Source organism: Epinephelus moara, chromosome 19, assembly GCF_006386435.1.
Source record: "Epinephelus moara isolate mb chromosome 19, YSFRI_EMoa_1.0, whole genome shotgun sequence".
In the NCBI taxonomy this organism is placed as follows: Eukaryota; Metazoa; Chordata; class Actinopteri; order Perciformes; family Serranidae; genus Epinephelus; species Epinephelus moara.
In genome coordinates, this window is record NC_065524.1 from 30,171,878 (window position 1) to 30,191,431 (window position 19,554).

At 41.7% G+C, this 19,554-nt stretch overlaps 1 protein-coding gene across 1 annotated transcript in view; it reads left to right on the forward strand.

Annotated features, from left to right (window-relative positions):
* The first annotated feature begins 234 nt into the window (after positions 1 to 234).
* The window catches only part of LOC126406702 (TBC1 domain family member 12-like), a 34,382-nt gene continuing 15,062 nt past the window's right edge, over positions 235 to 19,554 (forward strand). Inside the window, exons 1-2 of the mRNA XM_050071164.1 lie at positions 235 to 1,999; positions 14,780 to 14,915. Of these exons, the coding sequence (XP_049927121.1) occupies positions 558 to 1,999; positions 14,780 to 14,915 (1,578 nt within the window). The 5' untranslated portion in view covers positions 235 to 557. The remainder of the gene's footprint in view (positions 2,000 to 14,779; positions 14,916 to 19,554) is intronic.

Below are 19,554 nucleotides of genomic sequence, written 5' to 3' on the forward strand. Positions count from 1 at the left end.
GTATTTTACAGTGTGGTGTTAGTATTTTTACTTCAATAAAGAATCTGAATACTTATTTTCTATCTATCTATCTATCTATCTATCTATCTATCTATCTATCTATCTATCTATCTATCTATTTATTTATGGGGTTAACGGGGTCAGGGATCCCTGGTGCAGTTTCGCAGAGCGACCAGCAGGCGTCGCTGCAAACTGTCAGCGAATCAAAACTCAGCGAGCGAGTGGAGGGGGCCATGACGTCATGGTTGGGGTATTTTCAAGATGGCGCTGCAGCCAGCTCAAACACTGAGGGGATTTAATTAATCTTTTTGCCCGGCGGTGACGTTAACCTCGCAGGAAAGAAGGAGAACATCTTGTTGTTTTAAGACGCCGACGAGGAGCATGTTACACCCGGTGAGTGTCAGGTAACGCTGAAGGCTAAAATGGTAGCCCCTTCCTCCAGGAACAACAAAACCTGCTGCTGCCGTTGCTGCCGCGGAGCCGGGCCGACCGGGCAGGAGGACTCGTCGCAGGATTTTATGCCCGGGGCCGAGGCTCGCTCGACGGACTGAGTGGTTATGGAAACGACGAAGGAGAACGGAGGGTCGTTTGCCGTCGATTTGAACGAGAACGAAGAGGAAGGAGGAGGTCACAAATCTTACATCGCACTCAAAGACCCCAGCACAGCGCTGCTAGCCGGTGTCAGCGGGGGTCAGGAAGCTGGGAAGGGTCATATTTATGTGACCGGTAACGGGAGGAATGTAAACAGAGACGCCTCGGTACAGCCGCCCCCACATAACAGGGACATAATGTTGGATTTGGTTGCCGCGGAGGAGTACCTCCCCGGCCAGTTGGCTGGCAGCTGCGTGATTTCGGGGGTTTGCGGCGACCACGGCGGCCTGAACGGATTTACTGAGTCATTCGGTCAGGAGGAGCAAGCGATGGTCGGGCTGGAGGGAGGAGAAGGGGGAGGGCTCGGCCTCGCAGGGACCACAGTCGCTTCCTGTCCAGCTGTGCTCGGGGGTCGAGTTTCATTGGAGATGCGGCAGCACCCTGCGGGGGAGAGCGGAGGGGAAACCCCGGATTCCGACGACGTTACCCCGGTAGAAAAGGCGACTGGCGCCGGCTGCATCAGGACTACTCTCCCCTTTGATCGGCTGCCATGCTCGGGGAAGCACCAGCGGAACTGCGCCTGCACCGCCGCGGCCCTCCAGTGTCCAGATGTAAACATGCCCAACGGGGATGTTGACAGCCCCGCTTACGGCGGCCCCGAAGCGGATATCTCTTTCTGTAAACAGGCAGGGGTGTTTTCCAGCCCGTTGCTTTTTGGCCAGAGACTCGGTTTACGCGACGTGGACTGTGAGGAAATGAAAGTTGCCAACGGTGGTTTACACATCGTGACCACAGCCAGAGCAACATGTGACTGGCCCGACTCAGACTGTTCCCCCGAAAACAACATTTATTTCGACCGTGGGGCAACGCAGGAAAACGGGTCCGGGTCGGGACTTTGTCTGAGGAGCCAAAGCGACTGCCCCGGGGCATTGGTGTCTCAGTGCCCGGGGGAGGATGCGCCAGCTGCGGCAGAGCTCCCTCACTTCCTCGACTCCTCTTCCCCGGTCCCACCCGAGGACTCCCCCACCCTGGGATCAAGTGCCAAACCCCCCTCGCCCTGCCCACCAACCCACTCCAACGTGAACGGTGACAGCCCGCTGTCTGAGCCCAACATCAGGGAGGATGAGGAGGATTTCAGTGACCTCAGTTTACCCGTCAGGCCGCAGAGTTTGAGGACTAACCTCAACCTCGCGGTGTCCCTCAGCTGTGATGCCACACCGTTATCCCCCGACGACGATGGGGGGTTTTATTTTGGAGACGAAGGGTACGAGGAGGACTTCCGGAACGTGCTGGAAGCGGGTCGCAGACAGAGTGCCCCGGACAAGCTGCCAGACCTGACCGAGCAGACAGACAGCTCGGACCCCAAGCTGATGCCAAAGAGGTTCGGCATCGCTGATTTCTTCACCAGGTAAAATGAAGTGGTGTCTCTGAGTCACATGTAAACACACAACGTGCGAAGTCAAGTGACGTGGTAAAGAAAAGCCCCAAAGCTATGACTGTATGCTAACCACACAACCACAGCTTTATCCTAAACATACTCTCACTAACTGATTTTATTTACACTGTAGGACCTGTCCCCATGCACTATAGACTGCTCATGCATCTTAAGATTTTACTTCAGGGAAATATGTATTTCACTTCTCAACCATTTGTAGACTTCACTGTTCTGCAAAATATTTAAAAAAGGAAGCAAGTCTCTAGACACTTTCCACTGCTTTGTGCACCCACCTCCTAAAACTGTAGATCGTAGAGAATGCAGTACTTGCTCACCTGCTTGCACAGCACACACCAGAGCTGCAAGTCACCCTTATTTTCATCATCATTTAAACAGTAAAGCTGGCAAACATCTCAGTTAGCTTTTATTAAATCAGTCTGATCAGAAGTCAAAAGTACACAAGTTTTTAATTTTATCACAAGAAAGAAAAACAAATAAATCTTTGAGCATCATCTCAAACGAAGAGATGACAACAAACTCCCGACACAGTCAATTTCAACATGTTTTTTGGCAGGTTGAACTGTTTGCAGTTGAAATGAAGAGTGTGGAGAAGTGTGCTTGGATTCTGTGTGCAGACCGAAGCGTCTGAAGCTAACTTGGCTAGTAGCAGGCTAACAACAACATTCAACTAGGAGAAAAACAATGCATATTTACATCAGATATTTTATTGTGGTGTCTTCCTGTCCCTCCTAGTCACTGCCACAATGCAGCAATCATCATATTCTGTTACTTGTATTGTTTCATCAGAAACAGGGATGTAAACAATCAACACTCTGCAGGTCAAGTTTGGGTCAAGCCACCTCAAACTCAAACTGATAACACAGCGTTGTTCTTTGCCCTACAATTTGCCCTCACCGTCAGTTGATCAACAGTGTTGCAGGGTCGGTTGACTTTCTTTAGTCTTTTTGGGACATATATTTACAACTCCCTCCTCAGCTTGTAACGTCTTGCATCTGGTCCAGATGTCATTAAATTAACATATGTCAAGTTGTAATGTGGAGCTGGCATTTTGCTCAGCACCTGCACATCTGTTGCAGACGTGACAAATTGATTTTATTTGGGGATATATGTGGTTTAAATTTTTGCGCTCCAATGAGGTCATTGTTTGGTCGGTGTTAACATCTGTCCAGTGAGAAAGAGATCATGATGGGGGGGATAGATGGCGGCATGTGAACTTATTCCAGTGGAATCCTGAATGTTTGTCAGGAGTATTTTGACACAGTGATGTCTTCAACTGTCTTGTTTCGTCCAAACAGCAGTCAAAAACCCAGAGATGTAGTTTAGAATAATATATATCAGAATAAGCCAGCATTGGAGTAGATTACGCCAGAGAATGTAAACTATATTGGCGTGATAAATGACGTACATTCTCAAAATTGTTGATTAATTGACTCATAATTTCAGCACAATTTCAACCTGGTCAATGGTTGGTCTCTGTGACTGTGGCACACACCTGCTTTCCTCACTAAACTGTCTCTTTATGTGTTACATAGGGAAGAGATGGAGAGAGAGTGTGTTGTTATAGCAGGTTTGGAGGACGTTAACAAGCACTGGGAATTTCCTGTTCCAGTTAAATGCAGCTGTGTACTTAAAAATAAGGAGAGATGTCTGGCTATAGAAACCCAGACGGAGACATTATTACACATACACATATGTTGGCTGTGTTTCTGTGGTGTTTGATAGATTACATCCACGACAGTTCACGAAGTTTAAAGAAAGATGGTGACAAATTCTCAGTAAGTACAGGGAGGCAGGAGCAGCTGTGGAAAAGAGGTGCAGAAAATCTTTTGGGCTTCTAAACTTTGTTTAGAAAGACGTTAGTGCAGAACAACCAGCTGCAAGATAATTTGATCCTTTCATTTTCAGCCAGTTGTAGATGATCAGATTGTGTGTGAAGACACAATTCGACTACATTTCTCTGCTCCTTCAAAAAACAGAAAACTGTAAGCACAGTTTGGTTAATGCAAAAGATTCACATATTGTTTGAACAGTGTTAAAATAGTGGCTCTTGAACATTTTTTGCTTGTGATTCTTTACTACGAAGCAGTGTCTGCTTACAACCGCTCATCAAAGGCTGACAAAAACTCAGGGAGGAACTCTTCAGTGGTAAGCAGTTCAGTGGAAAAGTGATTTTCCATTCTCGTACTGTTTCATTTAAACAGTCCTTTGTGGCCTGAGGATGTTAAACTATCCAGTGACACAAAAATAAAATGAGACAGCAGTCAAAAAATAGTTCAATAATAGCACACTTATGTAGCAGAATATTGATTCTCCCTGATACTCATCTCAATTCATCTTAGTGGGATCCTCAGAGTTTGAGAACTAGGTTACTAATATTAAACACCAGTGTACATATATTGTGGTCTGCTGAATTTAGAAAAAAATAAACCATAAAACTGAAGGAAACTAAATGTCCTTATTGTAGTTTTACTTACAATTTCTTGGTCATTTTATGTGATAATTGCCAGCGAGACAAACAGACAAACAACGCGCACCAACATTTAAATGTGACATCACTTTCCAATCAGAGACCTTTTCCATCAGCATATCAACACAAATGCAAAAAAAAAGACACTTTAACAGAAACAAGTAGCAAAAGTGCAAGTATTTATTGAAGTTTCTTAAGTACACAAATCAGCTTAAGGGTAAGATAACTGTTGAGCTGCACTGGATGTAAGTGGTATTTCTGTGTTTGTGTATGTGTACAAGATAAAGAAAGACGGAGTGAGACAAGGTGATTTAATCAGTATTTAATCATTCTAGATCATCTACATATGGACAAGAGACTTGTGCTCATAACAGTACGATATGTAAACGCTTCCTTCTGCGCAGTGATACAGTTAGTGGGTGTAGTTTGGTAGAAAGAAAATAGTTCCTACATGAAACTGCTCACAACAAGGTCTGTGGATTATCTTGAGTAACCAGGTCATGATTTCTGGAAAGAGACATTGCTGTTTAGTTTTTTAAAATGTATTTGTTTTGGCGCTTTCGGCAGCATAAGCTGAGTGCTTTATAGTTCAAATATACTGAAGAGAAGGCAGACATCTCTACAGCCGATATCTCAAACATTCGACAACTCACATCAAAGCAATCTAGCCTTATAAATTGCACTGTGGGTAAGACGAATAATATGTATTTGGATATTGGGGTGAGGTATCCCTTTAAGTGCACACAATGAGGTGGATAATGATCACCTGCATTTAATTTAAATCACAACCTACTCTCATCTTTTCCTCTGCACATTTGTTGATGTGTGCTCCTCAGAAGCTTTTTGCAAGCATGGATACTCAACAGTTTCTTTGGTGTTTGACATTTAGCAGCTAATCAGATTTCTGCTGCAGAGATCCAACTGTGTTCATCTGTTGTAATCCCTTCCACTGGAAATGACAAACAAATTTCTTATACCCAGAGTTACATGCTCTGAAATTGTGAACTTTTGTCCACATGAACCAGCAAAATTTCTCTTCCATGGTAATATTTATTGGTTTCTAAGTCTCCAACAAGAGAGGCAGATATGCTGTGGGTTAATTCCATATTTAATATTAGTTTCTGCTCTTATGTAAGGATTAAAGAGGATGTTAGCCCGGCGAGTTGACCATTTGACACATATCAGCTTCTTTTCATAGCCTCTCAGAGCTGCAGTCCGGGGCCTATAGCTGTGTAATAGCTTGCATGTTAATCATGCCCCAGTTCAGTGTATGTGCAGTAAGTGATACAGCAGGGCTCAGTGAGCATTGACTCAGTGCAGCCTTTTTCCTCAGGGCTTAGCCCACATTCACTGCACCCTCTGCTCCCTCTGCTTTCTATTTCCAACGCCGATTCATCACACGTTTAACCTCCGCACTGCTGCCACGATGCAGCCGAGATGTTGTGTCTGTCTGCCTGCCAGGCGTGATGAAGACTACATGTTCTCAGTTCCTGAAAAGTTGATATTTTTGTCACAATCAATGATCCGTTTCAGATTGGGTTTGAGCAGACACACTCACAGGTGGTTGAAAAAAATAGCATAATTACATCTAAAAATACATGTGATCTTTGACAGTAGGTATTTATGTCTGTGCCACTCATTGCATTTACAGTATTTGATGCTGCATAGTGAAGGCAGAGGAGAAGATGTGTCGCTTTTTAACACAACATTCTCATATTTCCTTATTGCCTTATTTTAAGGCCACAAATTCTTCTACCAGTAATTTATAATACCTTTACCTTCTTATCAGTACATCCTTTAACCATTTTTTGGACCCAGCCTTGTTTCCTTAAAACTGTGCTCGTCCTGGTCCAAGTACCTAACATCACTGTCAAGATGGTGGTGTCAGACTTTTGGCTCATTGACTGTTTTTCGGTGCTCACGCTGACACCAGCAAATGGAGCCTTTTCAGAAATCAGAGTAGAGTCGAGCAGGGTGGTTGAGGAGATCAAAGCTGCAGCCCAGAGGCAGACAGATTAGCTGGTAGCTGAAGGGATGTTTGCTTAAACCTGAGACGCTGCAGGAGGGAGAGTTCAGCCGGCTTTTACAGCCTCATCTCTGCTAATGTACATCCGGGCCAAACACAACAATACTGTCTCACAAACATGCCGACAACAAGCCCAGAAATAAAGAATATTTATATCTTACATGCTAGTCTTTGACTCAGACAAGGATGTTATAAAATGTTAAGCAATGTGGATCTGGAAATTCCAGATCAGACCAGAGTCCTTCGATACACAGTCTGATCCAGTACTTAAAATCAGATATATCGATGTTTTCTATCACAGCACTAAACTGTTTCCAGACCTCTGAAGTGTTGCCCACATCTCAGATTTCTCCAGTGATTCAAACAGATCGGGTGTCGCACTCGTTGTTGTTGTTGGCTATTGCCACTGTATCTACAGTGTAGGCACTGCGTAGACATGTACGTTACGCTGTAGCCTGACATGGACCTTCCTAGAATTGTAACTACATGTCGTGGCAACGCAGATTTCCTGTTTCTTTTTGTAAGCTGAAACCATTTCCCTCAGTGTGATTAAAGCCTTTATTTACTTTTATTTCACAGATAAGAAACAAGAAATTGTGAAGACAATAACGCCTCCACAAAAATAGCATTTTAAATTATTTCTGTGGTTTATCCTGGCCTTATATGAATAAAGGAAAGTCTGCTAGCTGCTAGGCTAATTTATGCTAATAACACTATTGTATATGTGGGGAAAACGTGTTTTAATATAAAACAACTGTTTTGTTGGTGAACCATGTGAGTTATAATGGAGCTGAAATTTATTATTTGTTGCTCTTGTTCCCAGCTTCACACGTGTAGAGGAAAAAGTCAGCCATGTTAAATGTCATAGCCTTGTCCTGATAGCGCTAGCATGTTGTATTTGTGGGGAAAACGTGTGTAGCAAAGGACAACTGTTTTGTCTGTTAACCTTGTGAGTTGTAAAGAAGGCAATTTTTCTACTTGTGTCTGAAATCGTCACTATTAAGATGTGTTTAATGTGTGTTTTAGGGGTGTTTTGAATCAATCAAACTTTACAGCACTTCACAGAAACCCCACTGCTGAATGGCATTTGGAGGTGTAACTGCAAAGTGATACAGACACATAACCACACAAGTATAAATGGCAGCGTAGGCGTAGAGCTGACCCATGACTATAAATCAGGCTGTTAGCATAAGGATGGGATTTCTTGTGTCATAGCTGGGAAAACTGATACAAGTGTGGATGAGATGGATGCAGCTGAAAGAAAGAAAATGTAGTCAGCATTAGAGTTGTCTTTAAGTTGTTTCCTACGATATTTTGTTTCATATTGTGCTTGTTTTTTTTTACTAAGCACACAGTGTATTCACTTCCCTCAGTCTAAGGGAGACGTCACTTTGCACTTGATTGGCCCATTTCTTACTAAATAACTAACCACACTAAGTGCCTTTTACTTAAGTTGACATCTTTATCCAGTTTGACTTAGACTGATTGCAGTGTAAATATTTGATCAACAACATTACAAGTAATAATGAGCAAACTGAGTGGAACTGCACCCTGACAACATTCCTGTAAAAGCCATACGAGGAAGTGAAAGAAGGCTGAGGAGAGTTTGAGAGCCAGAGGGGTAATTCTTTCTGTTTGATTACTGACGCAGTGAAATCTGGTGTGACTGGCAGGTGTAGGAAAATTTCTGTTTGTTAAATCTCCGTCTGCGTTGGGGCCTGGTTTTGGTTTGGACGCGGGCCTCAGCAGCTGGCTTAAATGTCACGGCGTCTCAGAGGAAATCCAGACAGACGGAGAGGAACGCCGAGGAGAAAACAGCCCGGCTGGAAAACCTCCACGCTGGCTGTTTGGTTCACAGTGCTGAGTGCAGGTCAGGGAGGGTCAGCAGCAGAAGAAAATAAATCCACTCAACAAATACAATCAGGAATGCTACTTCATTTACACTACAACTATTAGCATGAAGCTGTTTAACAAACCAAAATGCTCAACTTTTCACCTCCTGCTTTGTATTAATACTCTGTGACTGTTTTTGTCAGATTCAAGCTTTTAAGGGTCAATTTACCCATCCATTAAATCATGAAAATTGCAGTGCTCCCATCCTGTTTCTAATCACCCAGAGCTGGATACAACTGTTAAATTAACAACATAATAACACGGAAATGGCCTTGTGTTTAAGAAGCAGTTATTTCAGGAATGGTGAATAACCACACCAGTTTTGGCAGCATTTGTAGTGAGATTCTTACACAATGCGTACTTGTATCAAGTGGTATCTGGAGAGATGGTTAACGTGGCTATCAAAAAACACAACCACGTTTAATTTTAATGTTATGTTACAAATTTGGCATTAGAATTTTTGGCTTAAAGTCCAGATGAAAAGGCATTTTGAGAGTATCTAGCTTTAGTATCATGACATGTTTTTGAGTGATACAGGGATATAATGTTGGGAGGATATTAATATATATTGATCTGATAGTTGAAAGGTCAGTTGCTGAAGCAGTCCACTGTAAAACACCTTGCACATAATCTGGAGCTGTCACAGATTCATCTTTCCTCAAAGTGAATGAATTCTAGCTAGCAGCCTGTAACCACAGAGGAAATGAAGACACACTGATGTAGCATGCTGTTGCTGGCTAGCTAACTTTGTAGGTTAGTTCAGATTATTTGAAATGGGGTTGTATAAAGGTACTTTTCCATAGTCAATCTGTCAGTACGCCCCCAGTTTGGAGAAGCGGCAGGAGTGCTAAAATGGAAGATAAGCAGTGTATTGCTGTAAACAAGGGCAGCAGCAAAATGTAATTCGGCCACCTAAATGAAAATCTATAACAGAATAAGTATGTTCTATATTGAGAGTATTTTCAGGGAAGCCATTGACAGCTTCAGTGCCAAATGTTGCCCTCTTCGAATTGTGTGATTTCGGTGAATCCGAACTAACCACTGTAAATGCCAAAGTTACACAATGACACAAACAAACCATCTTATTACGGCAGGGGTAGACCAGCAGCTCCTGTGTTCAGGGATTTAAATTTACTGTTTTTCTCAATGGAGTCTGGCTTGAAGAGAGCGATGTAACGGCTTCAGTTCCCCATCAGAAATTGCGGTCTGACGGAAAGGTAAGCAGTGAAAATACTCTCAATAAAGCATACAGTTAAACTGATGTTGATTGTTTTAGATGGGACTTTTTTTTAAGTGGCTAAAATGCGTGTTACTGCTGGCCCCCATCCGCAGCAGTACATCTCTTAGCTTCCATGGTGGTACTCCAGCCTGCTTCGCCAAACTGGGGGCATACTGACTGACATCTCCTGTAGGTAATACATTAACTGTGGTTAAGTCCCTCATACAACCCCACTTAAAAAATCTGAGCTATCCCTTTAATCTTAGCTCTGTGTAGCTAAAAGCTGCAGACGGACTGATGGGTGGATGTCATGATATGATTGGTTGGTACTAGCTTACATCAGCATACTTCATATTTTATTTTACAGGAAGAAAGCATGATTGGATTTTGATACCAGAATATGAAGAAATTGATTTTTTTGTGTTTTATTTACATATATTTTTGTCATATATCATTAAATGGGAGCACAATACGAAAACAGGTGAACTATCACTAGAACTGTTCGCCCAAAAACATACAATTAAAACTTTTTGGCTGTCAAGAAAGCTTGGAGTTTATTGCTATTAGCTGTAACTCTGTGGTGTTTGGTTTGTGGTAAATGGGCCAAAAAACAAAACAAAAAATACTTATAAAAACCCATCAGCAATGTCTCTTTCCAAATTCTATGATGCTACAGGCCGAACCAAAACAGCAAGCTTTTCTGCTCTATCCCCTCCTAATTCCCTTTGTTCATTTTCATTACTTTACACGCTCAATTCATGCTTGGGAATTAAATTAGCTCTAATCACCTCCGTGGTGAATTATTTACGCACACTCATCCTGTGCACTCCACTCAGGGAATTAGGTTAGATCCTATCACACACATACTCACACTGTATCTGTCGCATTGCATTTACTGCTTCTTTCCTGCTCTGCTAAACAAAACAGGAGCCTCAATGTAGTGCCTTTTTATAATATTCAGCTACAGGTGTGCCGCTCAGGTGTCGGGAGAACAAGGCTGCTTCTGATCTGAGGAACAGCTTGATGTAACCGACACAAAGGGAAACATTTTGTTTTACTTTTCACATGCAGGAGTATGAATAGTGACAACCTCACCTGTTGCATCTGCCCTACTAACACTACTTGTAGCTTTTTTCTTGTCTCTAAAAGGTGGATATTATCTATTTACTGTGTTTGAGCACTTCAGCTGGAACGTTTGGGGATTTGTAGAAGCTGATCTGTAGCAGGTTCAGTGTTTGATCCTCTTTATTTTTTCTCTGTGTTAAGGCTTCCCACAATTTAACCAAAACGTTTAATTTAATGTAGAGTATGACTAATTTAATTTAAAGAGCAGCTCCCTCCAGGTGGAAAATCCCGGCTAAATGGCCACAAAGTTGAGAAAATAACTTCCTCTTTTCTGTTTCTAATGCGTTTTTTCGCATATTGCACAATAACTACAACAAGAACAACAAAGAAAACACTTTCTACTTCTTATTTACTACATTTCAGAGGGAAATATTATGTTTTTTACTTAACTACAATTAGCTGGCAACTTAAGGCATTTCACAAGTTAAGATTTTTATACACAGAACATGAAGAGCATATAAATATGTCTTCTTATTTATTAAACTATCCAACAGTTTAGATAATTGTTGAGGTGACTTTTTTGTGAAAAAACATTTCATTGTTTGCTTTATTTGTTGCGTTTCCTGTTCACAGTTGTAATGTATTAGTAGTAATGCTGAGGTCTGGACTTTTGGTTGGACAAAACAAACATTGTGAATGTGTCACTTTGGGCTGTGGGTCATTGTGACAAACATTTCCCAGTATTTTTGCAAACCAAACAAACAATCAATTTGTGGAGAAAATAACCATCAGGTTAATTCATATTGGAAATAATCATTAGTTATTAACAGTTGTGGGGCATTTCTTGTACTTTGAAGGTCCAGTGAGTAGGATCTATGGGGATATATTTGAAGAAATGGGATGTAATAAAGCTTATAAGTGTGTTTTCCTTAGTGTGTAATAACCTGTAAATAAGAATCGTTGTGTTTTGGTTACCTTACAATGAGCCGCATATATCTACATAGGGAGTGGTTCCTTGTCTATGGAGAACGCCATGTTGCACAGCTATGTTTCTACAGTAGCCCAGATTGGACAAACCAAACACTAGCCATTGTGGTTAAAAGCCCATCCCCATCCATCCATTTTGTTTATGGATATGAAGAGACCTCTGTGGATAATTCAGCACTTGGTAAAAACCTCCTGAACAGTGTAGGATTTAGTAGCATCTAGCGGTGAAGTTGCAGAACTGAAACTTCTCCCATGTGCCAAGCATGTAGGAGAATTACGGTGGCAATGCAAATATGCTAAAGGCCATATCTAGAGCCAATGTTTGGTTTGTACATTCAAGGCTACTGTAGAAACAACATGGATATCCATGGAAAAGGACCTGTTCCTTATGTAAATTTAAATGTAAATGTAATTTTAGAGTAACGAAAACACAATGGTTCCTATTTTCAGGTGATTTTAAACTAATGAAAACTGAATATTATATTCCATTTCTGCCAATAGAGGACACACTGAAACTTCAAAGTATAACTAATGAAGTTTGTCATGGTGTGTGGCATCACCTGTAACGTATGGTGTTGGATTTATATCAGTGTAATTTTGCTTCTCAAGGATGCAACTATAACTTTCGCTATTGATTAGTCTGCAGATTATTTTTTCCAATGAACTAATTTATTCTCTGGTTTATGAAAAGTCAGAAAATCCAGAAAATTGCATCACATTTTCCTGGAACACAAGGTGACATCTACATAATCAAATAGCTTGTTTTGACTAACAAAATACAAAACCGAAAGTTACTCTACATTTACTATCATAGAAGAAGCAAATGTTCACAGATGAAAAGCAGTCCATCCAAAACTTTGTCCGTACACTGGAAGCACATTTTTCCTGAAAAGGCTCTCCATTCTTTTAAACAATTTTAATCTAAGTGTTAAATCTATACAAAGTAAGGGAGACAGAGGACAGAAAACACATTTGTGAGAGTGTGAGATAAAATGGTGCAGTTCACATCAGAGGCTGGGTAAAAAGGAAAGGAACTGCTCGAAAGTAACAGTAACATAAAATGATATAGCATATTCATGTGAATTTCCGAAATGCTTATTGTGCTATAAAGACGTCCAAGTGTTGGAAGGCTAGAAAGCGCTTGTTCTGACACTTGACTGGGTTCTCACACACACACACCCACACACACACACACACACACACACACACACACACAGACAAACACTTCAGAGTGAAGAAAGTTGAGCGTGCAGAGAGAGGAGGAATAATATTTGCTTGGCTGTCTGCTTAGGTCACAGTCTTATGTGTGTGTGAGAGTGTGTGCGTCCACTTCCTTTTTTATAATTCCTTAAGTTCCTCTCCCTCCTTCCCTCTTTCTCTTGCCACCAGCTGACCAGCGAACGCTGAAACGAATGTAAAACTGTTGATCTGGCAGCTTTTTTTTCTTTCTCCAGCGTCACTTCAAAAACTGCTGCAACTGCACGACTGTGGTCAGAATGATGATGAGGGATTAATTCACCACATTACGGTTTTACTCTTTGGAACTGCATTCCTTCCCTCATTTGTTTTTTAAGGAACCTAATTACCTTTTTTTTCTGCAGCTTTTGAGTTTGACCTTTTGAAATTGAATCAGAAAAACGTTGTCAGTCTTATTCTCAAGGTCTTGTTTCTTTAGAAGAGGGTATTCATGCTTTATTTTACAGGTCCCTCATTTCTTTATTATTGTCTAGGAACTTTCCTGGAAAGAATATATGCAGTTTGGAATTAACTAGAAAATAATATAGACATGTCCTGGCAGTGCGGATATATGATATAAGATATAAGTACCCACTTCTTTATCAGAGTTTCTTTCGTAGTTCCAAAAAGTTTTATGTTGTAAAAAGACTTTCCAATAACTAAAAACAAACAAACACAAAGGTCAGTAACCAAACAGACACTGATATATGAAAGGCAGTTATGTGGTAACAATAATGTGGTTGGCATTAGTACAAGACAGCAATTACAGATGCACTGTACCAAACCATCAGATCCTTGTCAAGGTTAGGTTGTTCCATCCAAAGCTGTCCCACTGTTCTCTTTTTAAGATTAATTTTTGGCTTTTGCATTTATGTGACAGGACACAGTTAAGCGTGAAAGCGGGAGAGCCGCAAGGACAATGCCTTTGTACAAGGGAAGCCGCCCTTTCCACTTATCCACTGGGCATCCCTGTCCTATTTTTCTTCAGGTTCATCATTTCTCTAGTTCAGTCTTCTCAAAATCTTTGTTTTTGGCCCCAAGAAGACTCCTGTATCTGAGATTATGAAGAAGAATATGGACATTATGTACTTACAGTATGTGGTTGGGAAGACTCTGCACATCGGCTAGTTGTTGTATACAATAATGTAGAAATGCTGATTTATTTACTGGAAACCTTGTTCCTTACCTTGGCTTTACAAAAAAAAAAAATCTAAAAGGGATACTTTGCCAATTCATCCAGCACTGCTTGGCTATAATGTCATAATGTGAAATGAAGCGGGCGCCATACTGTTTCCTGTATTGTAAAAACGGAGGCTGAAAAAAATGAGATGAAATGGTCAAATTAAGCAGTGTTGACCACCATATTGTGGAAAAACGGCCACTCGACCACTGATGGTAAAGTGCAGCCAGGTGAAGCTGCAGATGTCAGGTTTTGAGTTTCAGTCTGGCCTGCAGCATACGGAAAGTTTTGTGGGTCGGAGTTTTTCTGCCCACTGTTGTTGAAGAGACACTTTCTGGATTATTGCTTTTATGTTACGATTTGTGGCTTCCTGTGTGGAGATGGCTTCCTGTAGCGATAATATCATCCACAACAGAATTACAGTTGGACAAACAGGGAGGATGTGCAACATCCATCTCAGTTTGGATGGGACCCTGCTGCACACATGCTTTGTGGATTTAAATCAGTTTTTTTTTTATATCAACATTTTATTCAGTGAGATTTAAAGTATATATGAAAGTTCCATGAAAGATGTTATAGTCATGAGTTCAGTTTTCTTTAAATTGAAGAATATAGTGAGCAGACCAGCAGCAATAATGTTTTTTCTGTCTCCCTTTCAGGAGCCTGTTTTCTAGGAAATCCAAAGAGCCCAAGGCGTCGTCCCATAATGCAACAGGGTGGCGACTGTTTGGCAAAACAGCAGCCAGAGAGGATGCTCCACCTACAGACCCCGACTCCACATCGCCCACACAGCAGGTTGGCTCTTTAAACACTCTGACATTATCCCCATTATCTTGCCTGGCACAGGAACATTTCAGGGTTTTATAGTTTGTGAAAGTCTGAACAGAGGCGGAGGAGTTTTTTCCAGTGTAGTGCTCCTCAAGTCTTGGATAGACTTGAAACTCGTCTGGTTAAATCATCAGTGCAAAAGATGATCAACTGTGTTGGAAAAGATCCGGTTCTTTGATACACTGTGGACATAAAAACTAAAGGACTGAGGTTAATTACAACTCCCAAGGTGCATTTGAGTAAGAAGCATTCAGTCATTTTAGAGTTTAAATTAAATCAGTTTCATATTCTGGGGTTAGTTTTGGTTGAATTTCAAAATTACAGCCCTTGTTTTGTTGCCAACTGCAATGACTATGTTTACATGCACACCAATATTTCACTATTATCATATATGACAATATTCTGGATTAGACACTGGTCATATAAGTAGCATATTTTGATCAGGCTTTTTTCCAAACGTAGCATTTTCCTTTTAAGATTTTGAATATGTTGATATTATTTGGGTTTTAGGAACATTGCTTGGACATGTCTACAGCACATTCAGAACACGTGTCTCAATTGGGGTATTTACCGCAATATGTGACACTGCCTCTTGCCTGTTTCTGGTCAGCTGTGTGTGTCGTACACAAACCAACTCGCCAGCAGTTTGCAAGGCTGAGTCAGAGATGCATGCCCAAAAGAAAAGCCCACATTTCTGGTTGGAAGGTGAAACACATCTACTTTAAACATTATGAAAGACTTTGATATCAACAGGTTTGATATCAGCAGTAGGAAACTTAAGCCCCTTTTACACTGCCTGTTCAAGCCAGGAGTATCGCGCCGTTATGCTGCCTTGCCATTATGTATATAAAGTACGATTGCAGAAAGGGGGGACAGAGTTGTCTCACTTTTAATCCGCCATGGGAGGTAGTAACAGTGCTGAAACAGCGTATGTATAAACAGGACAGCCAGCAGGACGGGTGAGTTGTTATGTGTGTGACCCAAGCAGCTAATAGCAGTTAGCAGCTAACTCAAAAATAAAGAACAGCAACAGAAAATGTCCACAAATTGGGAAAACAATGAGATTCGGGAGCTCCTTATGCTCTTAAGTTGAGGATGAGATTAGCCGCCATACAACAGAAATGGTAAATTATTGTTATAGCCATGTTAATGCCATCGTTATTGTTTATAAAGAAGTCCCGGTGTGTATGCTATATGTCACACAAGAGGCTGACGCTGTTGTGTTAAACGTTAAGCCCGTCTTGGCACTTTTGTTTTTGCGATGCCGGCATGCTATATAAAATCACGGACTGAAGTGGAATGATGCTGCCGTCGTTTGGTTCTGTGTAAAAATGCAGAGGTAGTATAAAGAAGGGACTTGGTAGCGACTCTATAGCGTGAAGGGCTTTTTAAAAATTTTATTTTGGCACAAGCAGCTCCAGCTGTTCCACTTTTGCATATTTTGATTTGATAAACGTCATGTTAGGGCACGTTAATCAGAGTATGCACAGCTGCACGTGTACTGGAGCATTAGTGGAATATTCACTTTTATTAGCCATGTAAACAGCTTAGTAGGAATATTGTCTTTTTTGGAATAAGGGCAAAACCTGAAATATTTTGTGCATTAAACATAGTCACTGGCAAAGCCTTCTGGATTTGTTACAGCTCTGATTTGTGCCTCTAATTGATCTGCTTCTTCTCCCTAGCAATGGTAGCTGAGGCTCATGGATAGTGTTGTATGTAGCTGACAGAAAAATAAAGCATCTCAGACGGTCATATTTTAAACCTGTAGTACTGGGTTATCTAGGTTATGTCCTATTTGAATTAACACTGAGGACTTTGTTAGAAGAAAACCTTTAAATGGAAATATCCTACTAGAAACAATAGCGTCTGAACCAAAGGCTCCTCTCCTGTGAGACGCTGACAGACAAAAGCACTCATCATCACCCCTACACAGATCACAGTAACGTAATAATGCTCACAAAATGAAGCATGGGTATAATAATAGATAATATTGTACAAAGCATTGTGTGCCAAGTCAGGGAGGAGGTTGCTATTATTTTCCAATAATGGAGGTCAGATAAGAATCAGCAGGGTTTCGTAGTTACCGTGTTATTGCAGTGCACATTCCCTGCACTAGCTTGATTTCTCTCACCCTGCTTTCCTGTGTAATTGTAAAAATGGCGAGCAAATGCGTGCTGAATCAAAGTGTTGTAATAACTGAATTATCGTTTAAGATGGCGAACAAGGAAAAATGACAAATGTTCTCTGGTTCCAGCTCCTCTGATGTGAGGATTTGCAGCTTTTCTCTATTTTTTAAATCATAAACTGAGCAAGTTTGTGTTTTTAGACGGTTGGTTAGACAGAACATATTTGAAGATGTCAGACTGGGCTCTTAAGACTTATTGTGTGTGTGTTGCATTTACGTTTGAGCAGGACTTTTAGCATAGTGGAAGATGAAGTCCAGATGCTGCATTGTATTTCTGCGTCACCAAAGAAGTTTCATCCTACAAACACATTTTGTCGTGAGATGTTTAATTGGTTGGCCTGATGCTGTGTGTGTTTGCTAGCCATATGCTCCAGAGGCTCCAGAGGCTAATGCTGTTAGCCTTTATCTGTTTACATACAACATGGTGGCTGGAATGAGACTGTAAAATGGATTTTGTGTGTGTGTGTGTGTGTGTGTGTGTGTGAGAGTGTGGGAGTGTATGTGGTCGCTAGGCAACTTCCACACACTGCCTGCAGCTGAGGATGCAGATTATTACTCCCCCCACCCCGTCCCATCCCCACACACCCCTACACACACACATGCGCACAATTCAACCCTCTATCCTCCACTAGCTGCGTGATATAAGGCCCTGCCAGCAAGGACACACATACGCACTCAGACACACACAGCTGTTCCTCTCCTGTCATCTAGAGCAGGTGGTATCCTGCACACACACACACACACACACACACACACACACACACACACACACAGTGCAGCAGCAGCAGCTTCCTTCTCTGTCGTTGAATTTAATTAGACAAACTTTGATTTTCATATCAGACAAACACTGAGAACTGTGTGGAGGCAGCTGTGTCACACACTCAGCAGTCCTTCAGATGGAGGCCTTGGCACAATCCCATCTTGCTAGAGTACTCTCGATGAAGACGGCAAATCCTAACTATCTATCTATTCCAGCTCCAGAGTGAATCTCTGAACCTACTGTGTTATGTGAAGGCAGGGGAGACAGACTAACATTGAGCTAACGTTGCCGTCTGACAGCCGTCGGCCTTTGCGCCCGCTCTGCTCACATGATGGCAGCCAGAGTCAGATGATTCATCAGGAAAGGAGCCGTCCAGATGTGGCTTGGCTTCAGTCAGTTGACACGTCAGACACAAAACTGAGGAGGAGAAGAGGGAGGAGGAGGAACAGGAGAAGGAGGGCTTACTTCATTCAAACAGTTTTCTTTGAATTCAGTTGTTGCAGCAATGCAGGGATCAGCTCAGAGACTCTGAAGGACAAACAGGGGTTACTTCCAAAAATTATAATCCTAACTGTCCTGCAGTTTGCAGACTTTTTACGTCTTAATGTGACTCCTCAGATCTTGTCCTAAATGTAACACTCTCTATAGCCAAAAGTACGTTTGTTAACACGTTTACTTTGGTTTTTGTGTACATCTGGCCTGGGGTCAGGGATAACACTGGTCATACACTCTACAATTTGAGCCTGTTTCTGACCCGATACTTGAGCCGTCCGACTCATTTAATCTGAGTGAATTCAGATTCGTTGGGTATCTTTTGCCATTGACTGCACAGGGAGAGTGAGGACCGGTCATGGCCTGATCAACATCTCCCGACAGGCCGCGTTTGGATGAATTTCTTATTAAATGTTAGACATTTTGGTTGGCTGTCTTCAGGCAACTCCATGAGTCGATTCTCCAAGATCAGTGCCTTTTCTTCACACTCAGTTCTACAGTGTAGCCTTTACACAGGTTGCTAACTTGCTAACTAACTTGTTACCTGGTGTATGTGTATGTTTGTGTGTAAGAGACAAAGAGAGGGAGATGGGGACAGATGTGGCTCTTTTCATACGTCTGCCCGTGGCCCTGGAGCTTTCAAATTAAACTGCAGTGACAATTTTTAATAGCCAAAACAGTCCAGAGGGGCCGACGGACCGTTTATCGTCTACTTTACACATACTGTGTGACCACTCAGGTCATAGCTTAACAGTCGGACCACACATAAATTGGGTCCTAAAAAAGTCCTAAAATGTCTTAAATTCAGTTTCGATGGGTCTTAAATATTTTCGGTCGCATTAGCGCGAAAATATCTCTAGCCTGACAGACCCAAGGACTGTTTTCAATCACTGGACGGATTGAAGAATTGCAATAATAAATAGCATTTATGACAGCGATGAGATTCTGTTTTCTTTTTACATTAAACACATTGAACTTAAACTCACCCAACTGTTGTCATTTTCCCTTACTGTTCCTTTTGTGTATGCCATGCTGAACTTGGATACACTCAGATATTAAATATCAAGACACAAGCCAGAGACCCACAACAATGTAATAGCACGCTACATGACCTGATTCTCAGTTACCAGAGGCCGAAAGTCTTTGGTATACTGCTGTTTGTCATA